Source organism: Vipera berus (assembly GCF_964194415.1).
Source record: "Vipera berus genome assembly, chromosome: 14".
Taxonomy (NCBI): domain Eukaryota; kingdom Metazoa; phylum Chordata; class Lepidosauria; order Squamata; family Viperidae; genus Vipera; species Vipera berus.
Window position 1 is genome coordinate 884519 of NC_138217.1, and position 24131 is coordinate 908649.

At 43.6% G+C, this 24131-nt stretch overlaps 1 protein-coding gene across 1 annotated transcript in view; it reads left to right on the forward strand.

Annotated features, from left to right (window-relative positions):
- SLC2A11 (solute carrier family 2 member 11) overlaps positions 1-24131 on the forward strand; it is a gene marked incomplete at its 3' end in the record, with an annotated part of 62745 nt that overhangs the window by 3848 nt on the left and 34766 nt on the right. The window contains exon 2 of the mRNA XM_081339012.1: positions 6666-6873. Within this exon, the coding sequence (XP_081195138.1) occupies positions 6721-6873 (153 nt within the window). The 5' untranslated portion in view covers positions 6666-6720. The remainder of the gene's footprint in view (positions 1-6665; positions 6874-24131) is intronic.

The following is a 24131-nucleotide window of genomic DNA, read 5'->3' on the forward strand; positions in this document are numbered from 1 at the left end:
ATGGGGACCCAGAGAAACTGATTTTCTTCCTCAACCAAGTATGCTCTCACTTGAATCGCTGGGCCCACCTCTACCCGGACCCAGGTGTTATGGTCGATGTGATTGCATCCAGCCTAGAGGGAGAAGCATCTGAATAGTTGAACAATTTATATAACAAGTAAGCCCCTGATTTGGAGGACCTCCACCTTTTCCTCCTAGGGCTGAGGGAAAGATTTGAGGACCCGTCCATTGCCCTCAAAGCGGAAAAACAAATCCACAAGATAAAACAAGCTGGCTGTCCTGCCCTAGAGTACGTGCGGGAATTTTGAAAGATGGCTGGTTGGATAGAGAGATGGCCTGAGCAATCCATAATCCACCTTTTTAGAGAATGGTTAGACCACCTTTCTCAGGCATGTATCTACCGAGCTGATCAGGCAGCTGTGCCTGATCAGCTGCATGAATGGTACCAGGCAGCAGTGAAATTAGATGTTCAGCTTGCCCGCTATAAGAAGCCTCTCCTACCTGAAGCCAAGCCGAGGTCAGAACAACCCGAATGGCAATCACCCCCACAAATCTCCAGCTACTGTGATGGCTGTGATGGCTGAAAGACCCAGGCCACCTGTAGGCCCAGCAATTAAGTGTTTCCGGTGCGGACAGCAGGGACATCGAGCAGCGAAATGCCCAGTCCCCTTCCCCCAACAGCAGAACAGACCAGGACCAACATTTAGAAAGAGACCTGCACAATGGCTAATGGGAGAGAAATCCAACTGGATGATGCAGGAACCTGTTGCCCAGGTCACATCCTCCACATGGGAGGATGCTGGAATTCAGGCTTGATCCACCCCCGTTCTACCCTCTTTCGACAGTGACAACGAAGGAGAGAATGACCCAATGGTGAGCCGACATGTCCCACCTTTTTTACTACCTGCCAAGTTCATAATCCCTAAGTCGGGCGCGCAGGTAGATTTAAAGGTGCTAGTTGATTCTGGATGCTCCCGATGCACCATTAGCTTGCCATTTGCCATGAAACTGGGCATACGAGCAAAACTGCTCTCTAAATCTGTGAGGTTCGAGCAAGCTGATGGCTCCTTGATGGGAGGGACTTTAGTCACGCATTTAACAGAGCCCCTACGCTTAGAAATAGGTGAGCACTGGGAATTTATTTGCTTCCTGGTGGCCCCAAAAATGACTGGGACTGTGATCTTAGGTTTAGCCCAATTGGACAAATGGAAGCTGTTTATATGGTGGGAGAAAGGAATGAGAACTGTGAGACTACCTATAAGGCCCGATCCCCCCATTGATTCAACAGATGTTACAGGGAATTTTAGCCCACCCAATGAGCGAGTGCACATGGCTGCCTCATGGCCACCAGGCGAGCCACTCATCCCCAGCGAGTACCAGCACCTAGCGGAGGCATTTAGTGAGAAAGAATGCGATACCTTGCCTCCTCACCGGCCCAATGATTGTTCCATTGAACTGTTGCCTGGGGTCAAACTTCCATGACCAAGAATGTACACTATGTCTCCCCTTGAAATGGATCAGATGCAGCAATATGTGGATACAAACCTAGCGAGGGGATTCATTGAATGGGCCGTCTACTGTGGGAGCCCCTGTGTTGTTCAAAGAAAAAAAAAGATGGGTCTATTTGTTTCTGTGTAGACTATAAGGGCCTTAATGCTGTGAGTGTGGAAAATAAATACCTTCTCCCCCTCCTGAAAGACTAACTCACCTGGTGAAGGGGAGTGTCTTCACTAAGTTAGACCTGAGAGAAGCCTATTACCGGGTGAGAATAAAGGAGGGGGATGAGTGGAAAACAGCCTTCAACTGCCCCTTGGGAAGCTACCAATTCAAAGTCATGCCATTTGGACTGCAGGGGGCCCCAGCCGTATTTATGCAGTTGATTAATGAGGTCCTAAATGATCATTTATACAAAAGGGTTCTGGTGTATCTTGATGACATTCTGATATTCAGTACGAATATGAGTGACCACATTAGACTGGTCAGAGAAGTGTTAAAGAAACTATTGAATACCAAACTTTATGTCAAATTGTCAAAATGTGAATTTCACCAAACCCGATTAGATTATCTTGGCTATAGAATTTCCGACGAGGGCATCGAAATGGACCCAGCCAAAGTGAAAGCTATAATTTAATGACAGCCCCCAAAGACTCGCAAACAGCTCCAGAGCTTCCTAGGGTTTGCCAACTTCTACCATCAATTCATTCCCTCTTTTGCCAAGATTGCTCTACCTTTTACAGAATTACTCAAAACAGGCAAGGGAGGGGGAAAACCACAACCTGGCCAAACAATAGCATGGATTATGAGTTGTCAGAAAGCTTTTGAGAATTTAAAAAGACTATTTTCTGCTGAACCAGTTCTAAAGCACCCCTGCCCAGGGGAGCCCTTCATAATTCAAGCAGACGCCAGTGACGTAGCAGTCGGAGCTTTGTTACTAGAAAAGAATAAAAGTGGGGTCCTGCAACCTTGTGCCTACACCTCTAAGAAATTCACTGAAGGCGAGAAGAGATGGACAGTCTGGGAGAATGAGGCCTTTGCAATTAGGTGGGGGCTATTAAACTGGCGACACTATTTAGAAAGGAGCAAGGTGCCTTTTGAAGTATGGACAGATTGCAAAAATTTAGAGGCACTAAAAACTCCCCGCAAATTGTCCCCAAAGCAAGTGCGATGGGCACAGTACTTTAACTGTTTTAATTTTACTCTAAAGTACATACCAGGAAGAAAAAACTTCCTAGCTGAGGTGCTAACCCTATTGGCACAATAAAAAAGTGAACGCGAAGAGGTCTATGAGGCAGTTCACAACCTGCGGCACAACTCACACCTCACAGAACCCCTAATCCTGATGACCCTGGAGTGAAGAATATAAAACGAGACCTCCTCACCGATCAATGGTTCAAAGATAATCAAACCTCCCTAACATGCAGGGATGGTTTGGCATACCTTTCATGGACAGACCATTATCTCCTGCGGTTGGGCCTCCGTCATGCCACTCCCCGCTGCTGGGAGGCAGAACCGACCAGGTGGTTCCGCCCCAGGCACCTGATGGACCCAGATAGGTTCCAGACGGTGCTTGGATTGATTCCTTGCTCCCTTTCCCACAGCCCGGTCGAGACCTTAGTTGACGCCTGGCAACGGGCTGCTTCGGAGGTTCTCGACCGTGTTGTGCCTTTGCAGCCTCTGACCCGGCGCAGATCCCGGCTCGCTTCTTGGTTCTCCGTAGACCTGCGGGAGATGAAGCGCCGGAGAAGGGGCCTAGAGAGCATTTGGAGATCCAGTCAGTCCGAGTCTGACTGAACACAGTTAAGATCCTTTTCTAGATCTTATCTTGTGGCAATGGAGGTGGCGAAGCGTGCTCACTTCGCCACCCTCATTGCATCTGCAGATAACCGCCCAGCTGCCCTATTTAGGGTGACCCGCTCCCTTTTAAATCAGGGGACGGGAGAGGACCCCTTGCGGGGACGGGCCGAGGAGTTTAGTGAGTATCTGGTGGATAAAATAGCTCAGATTCGGGCTGGCTTGGACTCTGACTGGGCAGTATCTGACGAGGGGGAAGCGATGGGTTTGGCCGATAATATTTGGGAAGAGTTTGACCCTGTGACTCCAGATGAAGTGGACAAGATCATGGAGAAATTAAGTGCCGCCATGTGTTTGTTGGACCCGTGTCCCTCCTGGCTGGTTTATGCGGCTTGGGAGGTTACATGAGGCTGGCTCCTGGCAGTTATTAATGCTTCCTTGAGTGAGGGGTGCTTCCCTGCCGCCTTGAAAGAGGTGGTGGTAAGGCCCCTCCTCAAGAAACCTGCCTTGGATCCAGCTATTTTAAATAACTTTCGTCCTGTCTCCAACCTTAGCTTCCTTGCGAAGGTTGTTGAGAGCGTGGTGGCACGGCAGCTCCCTTTGGTCCTGGAGGAAACTGAGTATCTGGATCCATACCAATCGGGTTTCAGGCCCGGGTACAGCACGGAGACGGCATTGGTCGCGCTGGTGGATGATCTCTGGCGGGCCTAAGACAGGGGTTATTCCTCTGTCCTGGTCCTATTAAACCTCTCAGCGGCTTTTGATACCATCGACCATGGTATCTTGCTGCGACGTCTTGAGGGGTTGGGAGTGGGAGGCACCGTTTTATGGTGGTTCTCCTCCTACCTCTCGGGCCGTTCGCAGACGGTGTTGGCAGGAGGGCAGAGGTCAACCCCGAGGCCCCTTAGTTGTGGGGTCGGTACTCTCGCTCCTCCTGTTCAACATCTGTATGAAGCCACTGGGTGAGATCATCCGTGGTTTTGGGGTGAGGTATCATCAATATGCTGATGATACCCAGCTTTTCATCTCCACCCTGAACCAACCCAGCGATGCCCTCGATGTGATGTCCCGTTGCCTGGAAGCGGTACGGATTTGGATGGGGAAGAACAGGCTCCGGCTCAACCCGTCCAAGACTGAGTGGCTTTACGTACCGGCATCTCGACTTGTCCAAGAGGTTCTATCTTTGGTTATGGGAGGAGAGGTGTTATCTCCCGTTGATAGGGCACGCAATTTAGGCGTCCTCCTGGACTCACGACTCAGTTTTGAAGATCATATTGGAGTCGTGGCCAGGGGGGCATTTGCCCAGGTTTGCCTGGAGTGCCAGTTGTGCCCCTATCTGGACCGAGATGCCCTACGTACGGTCACTCATGCACTCGTTACCTCCCGGATAGATTACTGCAATGCTCTCTACATGGGGCTGCCCTTGAAGACCACCCGGAGGCTCCAGCTGGTGCAGAGTGCGGCTGCGCGGGTAGTGATGGGAGCACCCGGATACTCCCATATTACACCACTCCTGCGTGACCTGCATTGGTTACCGGTTGTCTTCCGGGTGAGATTTAAGGTGCTGGTACTTACCTTTAAAGCCCTACATGGCCTAGGCCCGGGATATTTGCAGGACCGTCTGCTGCCGGGAACGACTTCCCATCGCCCAGTGCGCTCACACAGAGAGGGCCTCCTCAGGGTGCCGTTGGCTAGACAGTGTCGGCTGGCGACCCCCAGGGGGCGGGCCTGCTCTGTGGGAGCGCCAGCCCTGTGGAACCAACTCCCCCTTGAGCTCCGGAGGGCCCCGGATCTCCGGTCCTTTTGCTGCAGCCTTAAAACATTCCTTTTTCATCAGGCTGACCTGGACTGACGACAGGGTTTTTAAAAATGTTTTTTAAATTTTTAATTGTTTCGTTTAACTTATTTATTGGGGCTGTTTATTTAATTTCTTTTAACTTTTGTATTGTTGTTTTTATTGTTGTTAGCCGCCCTGAGTCCTTTGGGAGATAGGGCGGCATATAAGTCCCAAAAATAAATAAATAAATAAATAAATACAAGAGGGGGAAATTGTATCTACCTGAAGCCCTCCATCTCAATGCTCTCAGACACAGCCATGATGTAAAACAGGCTGGACACTTCAGATATTTAAAAACCCTACACTTCATCCGCCGGCAATTTTGGTGGCCGGGGCTAAAACAAGATGTAGAAAACTATGTCAGGAGTTGTACCGTATGTGCCACCATGAAAAGAATTCTAGGTAAAACCTCTGGGCTACTGCAGTCGGTGGCAAACCCTTCTCAACCATGGGAAGAAATAGCTATGGACTTTATTGTAGACCTACCCCAAAATAGAGGAAATACTGTCATCTGGACTGTGATACATCTGCTTTCGAAGCAGGCTTATTTTATCGTCTGTAAAGGACTCCCATTTGCACGACTGACTAAATTGTTCCTGAAACATATCTACCGTCTGCATGGCACCCCTAAGCGAATAATTTCAGATAGAGGAGTGCAGTTCACAGTGAAATTTTGGAGGAATTTGCTTAAATTAATTGGATCATCTCAAGGCTTATCATCTGCTTTTCATCCAGCTACCAATGGGGCTGCAGAATCCACTAACAAAATGGTGGAACAATATCTCAGATGCTATGTTTCCTACCAACAGACAAACTGGACTGACCTCCTCCCTTTCGCCGAGGTGGCCTACAATAATTCTGTTCACAGCAGCTCTTCCTACACGCCTTTCAGAGTAGCCACAGGAAAAGAGTTCAGCCCAATGCCTGACTACCCTCAGGTGTCCTCCGCTTCCCAGACACTTGATCAGTGGGTGAGGGCGTGGGAAGAGGTTTGGAGAAACATGAAAATGGCATTAAAAAAGACTTCTGAGGCTTATAAAAAACAGGCTGATAAAAAGAGGGGTCCCCAAAGAACATTCCAAGTTGGGGAAAAGGTTTATCTGTCAACTAAATATTTATGACTCAAATTACCCAGCAAGAAATTAGGACCAAAATTCTTGGGGACTTTCCCCATTGTGAGAATCATCAACCTGGTCATGGTAGAATTGAAGCTCCCCAGACTTTTGGGAAAAATTTATCTGGTTTTCCATTGTAGCTTACTGAAAACTTTTTGGGCCTCCACTTTAAGACCTCCCCCTAAGAAAGCACCCAGACCCCTCTTAGTAGTGGGTCAGACCCATTATGAAGTGAAACGTATTCTTGACTCTAGAATCTTTAAGAGAAAATTGCAGTATCTAGTACAATAGAAGGGATACCCATTGTCTGAAGCCATTGGGTGAAATCTAGCAATGTGAAAGCTGACAGACTTATCAAAACGTTTTATGAGAAACACCCCAACAAACCAAAAGCCAGCTCCTAACTTGTGTTCTGTTTACAGGATCAATAGTCAAGCTATTCTCCAAAGCACCTGAAAGCAGGACAAGAAGCAACCGATGGAAACTAGTCAAGGAGAGAAGCAACCTAGAACTAAGGAGAAACTTCCAGTTAGAACAATTAACCAGTGGAACAACCTGCCTCCAGAAGTGATGAATGCTCCAACACTGGAAGTTTTTAAGAAGAGACTGGACAGCCATTTGCCTGAAATGGTATAGGGTTTCCTGCCTGAGCAGGGGGTTGGACTAGATTATTTCCAAGGTCCCTTCCAACTACTACTACTACTACTTCTTCTTCTTCTTCTTCTTCTTCTTCTTCTTCTTCTTCTTCTTCTTCTTCTTCTTCTTCTTCTTCTTCTTCTTCTTCTTCTTCTTCTTCTTCTTCTTCTTCTTCTTCTTCTTCTTCTTCTTCTTCTTCTTATTATTATTATTATTATTATTATTATTATTATTATTATTATTCCTTTTTGTAAGGGCGGCCAGATGTCAGTGCTACAAACATTGACATGTTTTTGCACTGACAATATAAGAGGCAGCCTTTTGCTTTAACTGTTTGGTTTTGAATCACTAAAGCACGGGAGGGATTCAACCCAGATGTTTTAAGAAGATAAGAAATAGCACACTTCAAGGGAAGTGAAACTTAGTTTGTTAAAACTAATTGGTGAATGTGATTCATGACATGTAATTAAGGGAGGAAGATTCTGTAGGATATGATGTGTCAAGGGGAGGAGAATTCAGATTCTGGCATCCATCAATGAGTGTGCGATGCTCCGTTCTGCTCATTATAGACTTTTTAGAATAAATAATTGTGCAGTGCTCTTTGATGTGTGGCCCTCTCTCCCGCATTTGAAAAAGCCCGTTTACTTCTTAGCCATAGCTGGTGGTTTTGCTGGCTCGCGCGTCTGCTGAGGAGGCGGACGGGCCCATGCTTTTCCTCAGCGTTGCCTCTTCAGTAGGTATCTCTGCCTCCTCTGCCAGGAGGAGTATAGTCATTGAGGTGGTGTGGATCCCCTCGAGGCAGGCAAGCATCATACAGGTCGTAGTTTAGCCCGTCTTTGAAATGACTAAGGAGGATGTTTTTCAGCCAGTTCAGCTTGCTGGCAATGGCTCAGAATTCTTGGATATATTCAGCCACTGGGTGTCTGCCCTGCCTCACCCTTTTGATTCTCTCACGAGCCTTGCGATCAGCCAGGGGTCCTCGGATCACCTTCTCAAAGAGGACATGAAACGGTTGAAGTCATTGAGCTCTGGGGCGTTGGAGTCATGCAGGTTCACCACCCAGTCTGCGGCCAGTCCTTCCAGGGCAGAATGCACTATATGGATGCGGGCTTTGTCGCTGGGGATGTCGGGTCCGTATTCTTCCATGTAACTGAGGACTTGAGTTAGGAAAAACCCCAAGATGGCGGCTCCCCCCTGAATTTTGCTTCCAGAGGTGGGAGTCTTTGAATGGACTGGTGCCTTCAGTGCTGGTGGTATTGCCTCCCATTTTGATCCCCATCCATGGGTCAGCGGGGGCTGGGGGCTGCTGAGGGGGTAGCTATGGGTTCAGTGGACATCCCTGGGGCTACAGGTTCCAGATCCCCCCACTGTCTCTCCAGCTGCAGCTCCAGGCACTGGTGTGGCTGCGGGGCTCAGGTTTCTCGTCCGTTAGAGAGCTGAGGGGTTTTTTCATGTCAGTAGCTTTCTCTAGGATCCAGTCTGAGTGTGATGCATAACTCCCATCCTCTTCACTAACGTGCAGGGATTTCTCCATCTCTTGCTTCCATTCAGGTTGGTGGCTGCCCTGGCTCAAGGTGATTTTTCTTGATACCTTTTCCCACTCGCTTTTCCTTCCAATGCCCATCGACAACTGAGGTTGTGGTCAAGTGTCTCCATCACCTCTTCCCCTGAGGATTATGATGCTTCATATCCTGATAGCTGGTGGGGCCTCGGTCGGGGGGGAAGGCTCCCTTCCCATAGGGCTTTCTTCCTTCCCTGCCTCGTTGTTTGACACTGTATTTTTTGCAAAGTCCTCCAGTAAGGATCTTCCTTCCAGGTTAACTATTAATGCAGATCCTGTCTAATGTCAGAACCCACCCCAACCCACATCTTAAGAAAATAGAACTTTTGGAGGCAGTTTTTCCAAGCGGGAATTTTTACTAAGAAATAGGAGATAGCAGGCATAATAGACAGGATCTGAGGGATTCCCTTACATCTCGATAATTTTAAAATGCCCCCGAGCAAACCCCACCCCACAATTCATTTGGTCAGTTCCAGATCAGCCAATCTCCAGGTGGTAAGTCCATCGTGGGAAAGGAAAGATAACAACAATCTGGTTCCGTTTGCAGCACGATCATTTCCACAGCTCCTCACACTTCCTTCGGAGAAATAAACCAGATCCTGGAGGAAGTTATGCCTTTTTTTTATTTAAAAAGTTTTACAATACATTTTATTTTTAACAAACAAAACACAACCCCACCCCACCCCCTTCCCACTCCCCAACCCTCCCCATTTTCACCCACTATTGTCTGCTACGCACTTCCACTTTCAAGACCACTTTCACCTGAATCTCCTGTATCACTCTGCCTGCATCCTCGTTCTCCAAAGTTCTTTCTTGCTAGCAGGGATGGTTGCGGATGCCCTGTTCTGCTCCAAAAAGCCCGGAGCAGAAGTGCCTCGCAGTCCGGAGCATGCCCAGGCTTCAGGGGGGCTCAATCCTTCAGCCGCCAAAATTTTAAGTTCTGGCGGCCCCGGAGAGCTCTACCCCTACCTGGGCGCTCACCCCCTCCTCTTCTCCCGAGAAGGGGGCTTCCGAGCCGCCAAAACAGCTGATCAAGGCTGCCTCCGGCGACGCCTTGCCATCCGGAAGTCGAGGAAGTTATGCCTTATTGATTATATTGAATGCTCATTAATGTTTATTATATTTTGATACCTCTGCAGCAGTTTTCTGATTTTCATTGTTACATGTTTCATTCTTTTTTCTTTTAGTACAGATTGAGTTTAATTTCATTGATCTAGTGGTTAAAGCTTTGGTTCAGTCATAGGCAGCAAAGCTGGCTGGGTGACTTTGGGCCAGTTTTTCTCAACCCAACTCACCTCAGAGGCAAATAGTTGTGGAGAAAATAGGAGAGAGGGAGGAGATTTAGATATGTTCACGATCTTGAGTTATTTTATAAAAACAATAAAGATGAAATATTTGTGATAATTACCCCTTGTGATTTCCCTCATTTATCCTTTTCTGCCCATGCCCAGCTGGCATGATCATTTGCTGCGGAAGGGCCTTTGCATGGACTGTTCTGTGTTGAGGCTGTTTTTGGAATTTGGGTTTGTAGAACTTGGGTGGAGGGGCTTCTATTGTTGCTTCTGATGCTCCTTTGGGTTCATTGATCCCACAGAGCCCTAATGCTTGACTTTGTCTTGAGATGTTGTCATTGGTAAACCAAGGATTGTAGCTTCTTATTATTCATGAACCCAGCCAGTTATTGATTGAAAAGCAAAGGGGTTGCCAGCCATTCCTCTCTGCAGATGACTACACTGACCTAGTAGGGAAGAGCAGAAAATATGTATCTTTTCCTTAGGGCAGAACTGCGTGGTAGGAAATAGTGTAGAGACCAATGGAAGGTTTACAACAAAGCTATCTTCTTTCCTGTTTCTGCTAATAGAAGGCAGAAAAAGTGGGCAAATATCTATTGTAGTTGTTTCTATTCTTGATTTAAATGTAGTTTAGAGAGCAAAAAGAATGTTTTATCAGAGAGTGCATGGTGCTTGAACCAGAATCCCTAGTAATGTTTGTTTCTCCTTTCTAAAAGTCCTGTCTGTTGTGATTTTGACCTGGGTATGAAAAATACTGAGGAGAAGGACTGGGGGCAACATGATAGCAGCCTTGCGGTACTCAAGGGGTTCTCACAAAGAAGAGGGGCTCAACCACTTCTCCAATGCACCAGAGGCAAGACAAGAAGTAATGGCTAGAAGAGGTTGTGGGCACACCATCACTGGAGGTTTTCAAGAAGAGAATGAAGGAGCCAGATTGTTGGGGGCAATAAGCTGACTTTGTAAAAATGCTGTTTGGGGGGGGGCGAAAGCCCTAATAAGCAGGCATATACATAGAATGAAATCTATTGCTAAGCACATTGATTTATGCTTCTTAGATTGTAAGCCGCCTTGAGTCTCCGGAGAAGGGCGGGATATAAATGGGAAAATAAATTAATTAAATTAAATTAAATTAAATTAAATTAAATTAAATTAAATTAAATTAAATTAAATTAAATTAAATTAAATTAAATTAAATTAAATTAAATATTAAATTATTAAATTAAATTAAATTAATAAATTTGTCCAGAATTGTATGGTGTCTTCTGCCATGGACAGGAGGTTGGACTGGAAGACTCCATGTCCCTTCCAACCTTGTTATTTTATTGTTCTGCTTTGTCTTTAACTTCCTCAGAAGCATGAGTTACTGTGCGTGTTCGTAACATCTCCTCCTCTGGCCTAGGAAAAGAGCACTCTAGACAAAGGTGTATGGTTAATGATGTGTAACTCACAGGACAGGAAACAAGTGTAAAAATTTACAGCTTAAAATACAGAAAGGTCAACAGGATCTTACAAAATCCACTTACAAATTGTTCCTGTGGGCTATGGTCTTACTGTCCCAAATGGAGAGGCAGCATGGTAGAGAGGTTAATATTTGACACTTGCTCTCTCTCCCCAATTTCAATTCGTCATGTATTATCTGAATTGCAAATTACCTTGATCATATCCAGCAATTGCAAACCTCTAGTACTGGTAGGTAATGGAACAACAGACCTGTGGAAAGCCCTGTTCAAGACCACCTTTGGCCATGAAAGTTTTGGGAGCTTTCAGCCCAATCTGCCTTACAGAGTTGTAGGAATGCTCTATATGAAAGTCAGGTTGTGAGTGAATTATGAGCTGGAAGATGATATAGGCCAAGGCTCACATTCTAGCAGAAGCCCCCAAAGACCCCCTGCCTTTGTTTCATGGCTCTGGTCATGCTGTAAAGGGCATGTGAGCAGCAAAATCCACACATGAAAGGCCAGGCTGCTTTGGAGGGCATCAGTCCCATTAAGAGCCCCTCAGGAATTAACCCCATTGATTCTGACATCAACATTAGTAGACCTTGCTTGCTCTTCAGCCGATTGGTAAACCTGGTTATTCACAACAAAAGTGGAGGGGCTTCAGAACAACATCTCCTGGTCTGTAGGCATCTGGTCCTCTTGCCCCTTACTGCCGCCGCCTCCCAGTTCAGTGGAAACTTTCAGAGCAGCTTCCCACCTGCCAAGCTAAATGTTTGCATCATGGTGTAACGGGTGACTAAACACACATTCCTAACTTAGAGATTCAGACAGTCATCCAGCATTCTTCCCAAAGAATTCAACAGACTGGCCGGGTGCAAATCTCAAGCAGAATGAGCACACTTCAGCAAGTGGTACAGTTTTAAGTTTTATTTTTGGGATCAGCTGGTTGGCTTAGCTATTCTTCCTGGAATCCATGGGACATAGGTGGGTGGTCACTCCTCTCTTTTCTGGGGAAGCCCAGGGGTTGCGGGGGGAACCTTGCCACACTGTCGTGAGCGATGGGAGCTACTTCCCAAAGCAACAAGACAGCCACAGTCTGCTGGGGAGTGGGGGAGGGTTGCTCTTCAAGGGAAACAACTTGTTGAAAAACAAGTTGAAAAACTTGTCAAGGGAAACAGCGCCTGCAGTTATAATTTTTAAAAGTTGGCTAAGCATCTGCTTTGCTGCAATAATGCCAATGCTGATTGCTCCAAGACAAAAAATGGCAGAGGTTTCATTCTTCTAACAGCTGTTAGGAAATGGTCCCTGTAGCAAGACTTGGAGGTCAGTGAGCAGATTCAGAGATTTAACATTAAAACTTAGAATAATGTGGTTGCATAAAGTTGACACCAATAAACTAATACTTTGCTGAAGAACCTTTTGATTTTATGAGAGCATTCAGTCTTTTGGGGTAGGAGCGTCTCAGCGTAGCATGTCTTGCCTTGGGAATCGGGTTCCAGATTGGTCTGATCGCAAGGGCGTCTCTTGTGAACAGCCCTTTTCAGGTCACCTCACAGATTTTCAAGTAGATTCAAGTCTGGCCTCTGTTTGGGCATTCCAAAACTTTGATCTTCTTCTGATGAAGCCATTCTTTTGCTGATTTGGAGGTATGCTTTGGGTCATTGTCATGCTGAAAGATGACATTCCTTGTCAGCTGCCTCAACTTGGTCAGTTACAAAAGAAAGACTCTCAGGCCCATGGTTAGTCAAATGTACACTTTACTAAAGCCAAGTGGTTACAGAAGAAGCAAAGGTAGATCCAGGGTTTTCATGCTTTGGGCATTCTTAACTTAGTTAACTTTCTCTTAGTTCCATCCACCTGCCTGGTTATCAGAGAGTCCAATTGGGTGCTAACAAATTGTTTGGGTAACAGCTCCTGTCTGTCGACTAGTTGGCTCTGCATTCCTTTACGTGACCTTGAAATGCCTGGCGATTCTCATGGGATGGCAAGATGCATGATTTTGATTCCTCATACTAATCCTACCAGTGATCTTCCCCTTCGGTTGCATATGGTAGTCTGTCAGTAGGCAATGCATAACATAGCAGAATGGCAGCCCTGATATTCCTCTTCATCATTCTAGTAGAGGCCTGAAAGGTTTGTGCCAAAATTGATTGACGTTTGGAACTGTTCATCTGTTTCTCCTCCTTGACTATAGTACCAGTTCCAGGTGAAGAAAAGCAGCTCCAAAGATAAAGCTTTTTTTAATAAAAGTTTTATTTTCTAATATTACATTTAAATATTTAAAAAGCAACATGGTGGCTGAGTTAATAATTTAATAACATACAAGTATCTTTAGTACAAGTCTCAAACTAATATATTAAATATTTCCTCTCTTTTCCCCCTTAGTATTTACTGTCTCATGTTTAAACTAATACAATTCTTATTATATCAATTAAATAAAAATAACATTCTTACACTTATCAGTAATTTTTAGCTTATACATATCCTGGTTATTTTAACATTCAGTCAATAATTGTCCTAATTAGTTTTCCCCAATTTTTAGTTTTCCCCTTAATATTTAAATTTAACATTTAATATTTAAAATTTCCAAGTTTTAAATAACCAAAGTTCCCTTTATCACAATTCATCACAAAATCTAATGTTCAGGATACACTTCATCTATTTGAATATGTTCTATTTCTCACTACCTTACATCAACTAATAATACAATATAATATTCTTATTTTCTATTAATTTCCAAATGTCTTAAATTTATTAACCAAAATTTCTCTTATTTCAACATTAAATACTTCCTCTCTTTCTCTTGATGTCTACTATCTCATATTTAAGCTAGTATTTTTTATTATAACAGCTAAGTAAAAATATATTTATTACATTTATCAATAGATTTTTACCTTACATATATCTTAATTACTTTTACATTCAACCTTTATAAAAAAATCAATATTCAAATTTAACTTTTAATATTTATACTTCCAAGTTTTAAATGACCAAAGTTTTCTTTATCTCAGGTCATAACAAAATCTAGTATTCAAAGTACACATCTTGTCTATTGAGTATGTTCTATTTTAATTCTCACTAATAAGTCAAAACCCCAATTTTCTTCAGCCTTATTCTAGCTTTCTTTCTTTGCCAACTCACCTTCTATGTCTGTGCTTTTAAGTCATCAAATAGATCTCCCTTTGTTATTATATATATTGTTTGAAATAGAAAAGGCCATCCGAACTAACAAATCATCTCTCTATTTTTTCCATCTCGGCGTAGTTGTCCTGAAATGTTTATCTTCCCTTCAGTCTGTTCTTCTTCTTGATCCTCAGGTTTATTCTGGTTTATATAGAAAGTCTTTTCCACTTTCCGTGGTGTCAGTCCCTTTTCTGGATTTTCCATTAACTGTTTTTGTTGATCAGTTGAATCTTCTATCATAGTATTTGATTGTTCCACTTCTTCTGTTATATTCTGTGTAGTTGATTCTTTAGTTGTAATCAAAGTTTGGGTTCATATATCTAGGCTGACATGTTTTTTCCTGTAGCTTCTTATTTCATCAGTAGCTGTAAGAATAGTTTCATAAATTGCTTTCAACATAAAGAGAATCTGTTCCTGATCTTCATCCATGTTCTCTTAGTAGTATGTTAAATTAAAAGCTTTATAATCAGAGAATTAAAATTTTGTCACTGAGTATAGAACACAGCTGTTCTATATCTATAGTCTGGGATTCAAGCCAAGTCTCTTTTAGACAGTAACAAGTTGTAATATCAGGTTTAGCCACAAGATGTCACCCATACCATTTAGGATTTTTTTTAAGTCCAAAAATTTTATAATCCTTTTTCCAATTTTACTTCTTTTTTTGTAAGTAAAAACCCAAATCTTCAATAAAAATAAGAAGTCTTTTAGACCACAAATTTTAGAAAGATAAAGATCCAGTTAGAATCAGGTTATTCTTGCAACATTTTAAACTCCCCTGGATAGTCAGTCGCCAATGTTTTTAGAGGGTGGGATAGAATCTCCCTACCCTCTTTCACAGAGGGGAAAATACTTTGGGCAGCTTATACAGTTAGGATTGAAGAGAGGTAGATCTCACCCAGTCTCATCCGCGCTGCTTTATAGGTGCCTGTTGGTAAGTTTGACTTCGGCTGTCTGCAATCTAGTGACGGGCCTTATTTCTATGGCCGGTCTTTCATACACCAGTTTGGAGGGCTGCCCCAGATCAGGCGGAAGGGCTACTGCGGGATTCCCCTCCTTGCAGGGTGACTTTTGACCCTTTCCTGGGTCCCCCAGTGGTGCAAAATCGGTCGTGGAAGATGGAGCTCGCCTTCCAATGTCCACGGTGGCTGTGTCGGCAAACCAGAAGCCTGAAGCTCCAAACATAATGCTACCAACATTGTCCTTCACTCTGGGTATGGTGTACTTTCGGTGATGCACAGGTTTGTTTTTGGGTCCAACATATTTTGTTCTGTCCCAGTTCATGCAATTAACACCATAAGGATTTGATATATTTATTTCACAACTATATCCTTTCAAACATTCCCAAAGAACCCTCAGTTTTCATGCAATTCATGGAGTTCAAAGGAGTGACTTCCATAACTGGACACCATCCCGTCCAACAAGTGGGCTTGCTGATGGGGTTTGGCTAAGAGTGGCAGTCCAACATGAGAGACACAGGCAACAAGGAGGTGAATGGCTAACCACCAAACAGTAATGCTTGAGCACAGAATAGAGGAAGACCGTCCTAAGCACATGGCCAGCACACTCGAGAGACCTCAATAGTCCAGAGGTGCCATAAGGCAAGAACAGGTCTCATTATGAAAGTTGAACACCCACAAAATCCAGGAAAAAAGATGAAGGAACGATGGTTTCCTTGAACTTGAATAAAGGCAAGGCATGGGAATGAAGCAAGACTCAAAACAAGGATCTGAAGATGTCACACTGAAAATAAACAAGCAGTTGTCTCTGACAACCAACCGCTCCATACTACTCCCTTAAATCACTCCTCACCTAGTGTTTCTCATTAGGAAGGGTGAGGCCGCTTTCTTGAGAGTAGCCTTGCCAACCTCTGCTGTGCCTCACAGTGCTCTGCTTTCCTTACCCATGGGTCAGGTGGGGGAGGCAGCTGTTTCCCATCCAAATTACTCACTGCTGCTGTGCCTCCATGGCTTCTCCCTCTTGTGCTTGCAAGGGCAGCTGCTTTTCCAGGCAATCACTCACCCCACTCCCTGATATTCCCAGAACTGTATCCCTATCAAACATGCTCTCTGCAGTCTCTGGATCCCCCACGTTGCCCCTTTCTGCAGGCCCCAGCTCCAGGCCCCTTTCTGCAGGCCCCTTTCTCCCCAGAGCCAGTTTCCAGCAGGGCCATAACATAATTTTTGGAATTATGGCTAAAAAAATCAAGCATGATCTCATCAGACCACAATGCATTTTGATTGATGCAGGTTTTTGCAAAATGTGGCCAGACCTGGATGAGTTTTTTTGTAAGAAAAGGCCCACCCCACCCCCTATAACATCTGAAGAATCTGGGAGATTGCTGTAGGCCTCTCTGACCAATTTTCCAATTTATTTTTTTAAATCAATGTTGGAGGGACAACCAGTTCTTGAAAATGTCACTGTTATGCCATAGTTTCTCCACTTGTTGATGACTGTCTTCACTGTGTTCCATGGTATATCCAATGCCTTGGAAATTTTTTTGTACCGATCTTTTGTACACACGTGAGGAGAAGAAAAACTATACTAAACTACCTAGAAAATAGAAAAAAACCTAAGAGGGAAAAAAGTCATTAAAAATCAAAATACTTATTCCATATCTCTTTCTACAAGCATATTTAAAGAAAGGAAGACACCACATTGTCAGTTATTTAGCATTGTTCCATCATTTCAATGTTGTGATTTAATTTTTAAATAATGAATTGCACCTAGACCACATGAAGCATCATGTAGCCTGAGCTACAAGCATTCTTTAACCAGCCATATTTTTTTTACTATCCATGTGTCATGTTTCCGATAAGTGAAACCCATCAAAAGAACTTTAAGGCAAAATTCTTCCTTAAAGAACATTTTATTCGGGAAATAAAGTATCAACACTACATAGTTGAACCCAGAAAATAAATTCCCTTTCCCCAGATACAAAGTAGCAAAGTGCAATTCCCACCCCCAATAAACTGTCATAAAGCACATTCCCCAATTAGCTTAAAGTGCAGGCTTTCTCCTCAGCTCCTCAGCCCGCCAAAACACTATCAGCTTGTCCTTGGGTTCCCACGGCAGCGTTATTATGGCTAGCTGAGCTTTCATCCCCCCCCCCCCCGCTGCACCTAATTTCTAAAAGCAAGAAATCATGTTAAAGGAGAAGAGAAAATGGCTGCTTTTTCATCAGTTGTCAGAGCGGGAACATCCAATGTTAGCAGCGTTGACAATGTGTTGGAGATATAATAACCTTGGTACATTTGAACATCCACATCAGGGATGTCAAACTGCTGGTCCACGGGCCAATTACATCATGCAGAAGTTGCACCCACCCCAGCTCTGGCAATGTGAAAAAAGTTATGATATGTCGTGACATGTCATGTGACACGGCGAGTTTGACACCCGTGGTCTACATGATATGGCTGAGTCAGCTCATCCACTGTTTTGGGGTTCTGTATCATTAGTGTGCTAATGATATTCAACAATTGCAGAATAAAGAATAACAGAGTTGGAAGGGACCTTGGGGATTTTCTAGTCCAGCCCCCTGCTCAAGCAGGAGACCCTGTATCATTCCGGACAAATGGCTGTCCAATCTCTTTGTAAAAGCCTCCAATAATGGAGCACCCAAACTTCTGGAGTCAAACCATTTCACTGATTAATTGTTCTCACTGTCAGGAAATTCTTCCTCAGTTCCAGGTTGCTTCTCTCATTGATTAGCTTCCATCCATTGCTTCTTGTCCTGCCTTCTGGTGCTTTGGAGAAGAGATTGACCCTCCTCTTCTTTGTGGCAGTCCCTAGATATTGGAAGACTGCTATCATGTTGCCCCTATTCCTTCTCTTTGTTGGAGTAGATATACCCAATTCCTGCAACCGTTGTTCATATGTTTTAGCCTCCATCCTGCTAATCATTTTTGTTGCTTTTCTCTGCATGTTTCTAGAGTCACAACATCTTTTTTTGGGGAGGGGGGGTGATGACCAAAACTGGACTCAGTATTCCAAGTGTAGTCTCACTAGTGCAGTGTAAAGCAGTGCCATCACTTGAAACTATCTCTTTGTTGATGCAGCCTAGGACTGCTTTGGCTTTTTTGCCAGCTGTCAAAAAACCTTTCCACACTGGGCCAGCCAGGGGAGGTTGTCAAGGGCTTGTCCCAGAACCTTTTGGACTGGGAGGAACCAACTCAGTCCTAACAAAGAATTCTTAAATTCTCAAGTTTAACTTTCATAAAAAGGCATAGCCTAATTTCTCACTTTCTAACTGGCAAGAATCATCTCAGTGGTTAGAAGTGTAAAAGTTTCTCCTCATTCCTTTCTTTTCAGTCTACAAGACCCATTTGCTCCTCAGCCATGACAAAATACCAGCTTCCCTTTAAAAATGGTGTCAGTTCAGCTTTCTAATAAACACTTTCCAACCTTCTTTTAGATGGGGTGGGTTGTTTCCTTTTGTTCCCAAGCAGCTGGTCCTCTTTGTTATCTTTGTTCTTCATTCGTGTCCTTTGTTGGATTTTTTGTTTATTGTTAATGTTTTGTTGTTGTTAGCTGCGAAGTCATGTCCGACCCATCACGACCCCATGGACAATGTTCCTCCAGACCTTCCTGTCCTCTACAAACTTCTGGAGTCCATTTAAGCTCACACCTACTGCTTCAGTGACTCCATCCAGCCACCTCATTCTCTGTCATCCCCTTCTTCTCTTGCCCTCAACCTTTCCCAGCATGAGGCTCTTCTCCAGTGAGTCCTTCCTTCTCATTAGGTGGCCAAAGTATTTGAGTTTCAACTTCAGGATCTGGCCTTCTAAAGAGCAGTTGGGGTTGATCTCCTCTAGGACTGACTGGTTTGATCGCCTTGCAGTCCAAGGGACTTGCAGGAGTCTTCTCTAGCACCATAGTTCAAAGGCCTCAATTCTTTGGCACGCAGCCTTTTTATGGTCCAACTTTCACAGCCATACATTGCAACTGGAAAGACCATAGCCTTGACTATACACACTTTTGTTGGTAGGGTGATGTCTCTGCTTTTTAGTGTTCTGTCTAGATTTGCCATTGCTTTCCTCCACAAGAGCAAGCGTCTTTTAATTTCTTGGCTACAGTGCCCATCTGCAGTGATCTTGGAGCCCAGGAAAATAAAATCTGTCACTACCTCCATTTCTTCCCCATCTATTTGCCAGGAATTGAGAGGGCTGGATGCCATGATCTTGGTTTTCTTAATGTTAAGTTTCAACCCAACTTTTGCACTCTCCTTCTTCACCCGCAACAAGAGGCTCTTTAGTTCTTCTTCACTTTCTGCCATTAGAGTGGTATCATCTGCATATCTTAGGTTGTTGATATAATCTCTTCTGCCTCTGTTAGGTCCCTGCCATTTTGGTCCTTTATCATGCCCATTTTTGCATGAAACGTTCCTTTCATCTCTCCAATTTTCTTGAAGAGATCTCTGGTCCTCCCTATTTTATTGTTTTCTTTTATTTCTTTGCACTGTTCATTTAAGAAGGTATTCTTATCTCTTCTAGCTATTCTCTGGAATTCTGCATTCAGTTGGGCGTATCTTTCTTTTTCTCCCCTGCCTTTTGCTTCCCTCCTTTCCTCAGCTATTTGCAAAGCTTCCTCAGACAGCCATTTTGCTTTCTTGCATTTCTTTTTCTTTGGGATGGTTTTAGTTGCTACCTCTTGTACAATGTTGCGAACCTCCATCCATAGTTCTTCAGGCACTCTGTCTATCAGATCTAATTCCTTAAATCTATTTTTTTATTGAAAAGTTTTACAATACATTTTTGAATACAAAAAAAACCCTCCTCCTCCTCCCCTCTCCCCAACCCCCCGTCCCCTCCCCTCCCCGACTTCCCAGAGCTGAATACAGGGTATAATAATACAAATAAGCATAATCTAAAATATGCTAACAACAAAAATAAAACATTAAATTCTATCGCACTTTAACTCTCCATAGTCAAAATATTAATGAAATAACTACTAACTAGTTATATGTCATAAAAATACTACTTATTCAAATGCTAAATGAAACTTTTTAGTCCCATATTTATTCTGAATATATTCAATCCATCTTCTCCATTCCACAATGTATCTCTGTTGCGATTGATCTTTCAAATATGCTGAAATCTTTGCCATTTCCGCCAAGTTAGAAACTTTCAAAGTCCACTCTTCTATAGTCGGCAGTTCTTCCTTCTTCCAATATTGCGCTACTAAACGTCTCGCTGCCGTAATTAAATTCAACATCAACTTTGAATCTATAACAGTAAAATCTGTAATAATACCCAATAAAAACAATTGCGGAGAAAACTTTATCCTTTTCTTAAATATCTTTTGCATATTCCACCAAATTTTAATCCAAAAAGCTTTAACCTCTTTACAAGTCCACCATATATGAAAATACGTTGCATCCTCACAGCCACACCTCCAACATTTGGGCTGGCAGTTCGGATACATACTTGCTAATTTTTTAGGGTCTAAGTGCCACCTATAAAACATTTTATAAAAATTCTCTCTTAAATTTTGGGCCTGTGTAAATTTTACATTTCTAACCCAAATCTTTTCCCAAGTATCCATTGTTATAACTTCTTAAAAATTCTGAGCCCACTTTATCATACAATCTTTAACAAGTTCCGTTTCTGAGTCAATTTCTATCAATGCATTATATATCCTTTTTATATGTGCTTGACCTTGATCTCTAATTTGTTTTACCAAATTTTCATCAGTCATCGAAAAGCCAACTTTCTGGTCTTCTTTCCATCTTGCCTGTAATTGCCCATACTGGAACCAAGTTTGTACAATCTTTTCTTCTTTTAAAATATTGTTGTTGTTAGCTGCGAAGTCGTGTCCGACCCAGCGCGACCCTGTGGACAATGTTCCTCCAGGTCTTCCTGTCCTCTACCATCTTCTGGAGTCCATTTAGGCTCACGCCTCCTGCTTCAGTGACTCCATCCAGCCACCTCATTCTCTGTCGTCCCCTTCTTCTCTTGCCCTCAATCTTTCCCAGCATTAGGCTCTTCTCCAGTGAGTCCTTCCTTCTCATTAGGTGGCCAAAGTATTTGAGTTTTAGCTTCAGGATCTGGCCTTCTAAAGAGCAGTCAGGGTTGATCTCCTCTAGGACTGACTGGTTTGATCGCCCTGCAGTCCAAGGAACTTGCAGGAGTCTTCTCCAGCACCATGGCTCAAAGGCCTCAATTCTTTGGCGCTCGGCCTTTCTTATGGTCCAACTTTCACTGCCATACATTGCAACTGGGAAAACCATAGCCTTGACTATACGCACTTTTGTTGGTAGGGTGATGTCTGTGCTTTTTAGTGTGCTGTCTAGATTTGTCATGGCTTTCCTCCCGAGGAGCAAGCGTCTTTTAATTTCTTGGCTACAGTCTCCATCTGCAGTGATCTTGGAGCCCAGGAAAATAAAATCTGTCACTACCTCCATTTCTTCCCCATCTATTTGCCAGGAATTGAGAGGGCCGGATGCCATGATCTTCGTTTTCTTAATGTTTAGTTTCAACCCAACTTTTGCACTCTCCTTCTTCACCCGCAACAAGAGGCTCTTTAGTTCTTCTTCACTTTCTGCCATTAGAGTGGTATCATCTGCATATCTTAGGTTGTTGATATTTCTTCCGGCAATCTTAATTCCAATTTTTGGTTCATCTAGCCCTGCCTTTCTCATGATGTCCTCTGCATATAAGTTAAATAGGCAGGGTGACAGTATACAGCCTTGCCGGACTCCTTTCCCAATTTTGAACCAATCAGTGGTTCCGTGTCCAGTTCTCACTGTTGCTTCTTGGCCCACATATAGGTTTCTCAAGAGACAAATAAGATGGTCTGGTACGCCCATCTCTTTAAGAACTTGCCACAGTTTGTTATGATCCACACAATCAAAGGCTTTAGCATAATCAATGAAGCAGAAGTAGATGTTTTTCTGGAACTCTCTAGCTTTCTCCATGATCCAGCGTATGTTGGCAATTTGATCTCTGGTTCCTCTGCCTCTTCGAAATCCTGCCTGTACTTCTGGTAGTTCTCGATCCACATACTGCTGGAGTCTAGCTTGTAGGATTTTAAGCATAACTTTACTAGCATGAGAAATGAGTGCAATGGTGCGATAGTTTGAACATTCTTTGGCACTGCCTTTCTTTGGAATTGGAATGTAAACTGAACTTTTCCAATCCTGTGGCCACTGTTGAGTTTTCCAAATTTGCTGGCAAATTGAGTGTAGCACTTTTACTGCACCGTCTTTTAAGATTTTGAATAGCTCAGCTGGAATACTGTCTCCTCCACTAGCTTTGTTGTTGCTCAGCTTTTCTAAGGCCCACTTCACTTCACATTCTAGGATGTGACTGACCTGGCTCGAGGTCAGTGACCACCTCATTGTGATTATCAGGGACGTTAAGCTCATTCTTGTATAGTTCTTCTGTGTAATTTTGCCACCTCTTTTTAATCTCTTCTGCCTCTGTTAGGTCCCTGCCATTTTGGTCCTTTATCATGCCCATTTTTGCATTAAACGTTCACTTCATCTCTCCAATTTCCTTGAAAAGATATCTGGTCCTCCCTATTCTATTGTTTTCTTCTATTTCTTTGCACTGTTCATTTAAGAAGGCATTCTTATCTCTTCTAGCTATTCTCTGGAATTCTGCATTCAATTGGGCATATCTTTCTTTTTCTCCCTTGCCTTTCGCTTTCCTCCTTTCCTCAGCTATTTGCAAAGCTTCCTCAGACAGCCATTTTGCTTTCTTGCATTTCTTTTTCTTTGGGATGGTTTTGGATGCTACCTGTTGTACAATGTTGCGAACCTCTGTCCATAGTTCTTCAGGCACTCTGTCTATCAAATCTAATTCCTTAAATCTATTTGTCACCTCTACTGTATATTCAACAGGGATATGATTTAATTCATACCTGAGTGGCCTAGTGCTTTTCCCTACTTTCTTCAGTTTAAGCCTAAACTTTGCAACAAGAAGCTCATGGTCTGAGCCACAGTCAGCTCCTGGTCTTGTTTTTACTGACTATATAGAGCTTCTCCATCTTTGGCTACAGAGCACATTGCCAATCTGATTTCTGTGTTGACCGTCTGGTGATGTCCATGTGTAGAGCCGTCTTTTGGGTTGTTGGAAGAGAGTGTTTGCTATGACCATCATATTCTCTTGACAAAATTCTATCAGCCTTTGTCCTGCTTCATTTTGTACTCCAAGGCCAAACTTGCCTGTTATTCTGGTTATCTTTTGGCTTCCTACTTTAGCATTCCAATTCCCCATGATGATAAGGACATCATTTTTTGGTGTTAGTTCTGTAAGGTGCTGTAGGGCTTCATAGAACCGGTCAATTTCATCCTCTTCAGCACCGGTGGTTGGGGCATAGACTTGAATGGTTTGCTTTGGATTCGAACTGAGATCATTCTGTCATTTTGAGGATTGTATCCCAGTATTGCTTTTCCTACTCTTTTATTGACTATGAAGGCTACTCCATTTCTTCTTGCCCGCAGTAGTATACCTGATGGTCATCTGAATTAAATTCACCCATTCCTGTCCATTTTAGTTCGCTGATTCCTAAGATGTTGATGTTCAGTCTTGTCATCTCTTGTTTGACCACATCCAGTTTGCCTTGATTCATGGATCTTACATTCCAGGTTCCTTTGGAGAAAAAATCTTTACAGCATCGGACTTTCCTTTCACCACCAGACACATCCACAGCTGAGCGTCCTTTCAGCTTTGGCCCAGTCACTTCATTCTTTCTGGCACTACTAGTACTAGCCCTCTGCTCTTCCCCAGTAGCACATTGGACGCCTTCTGACCTGAGGGGCTCATCTTCCAGCGTCAT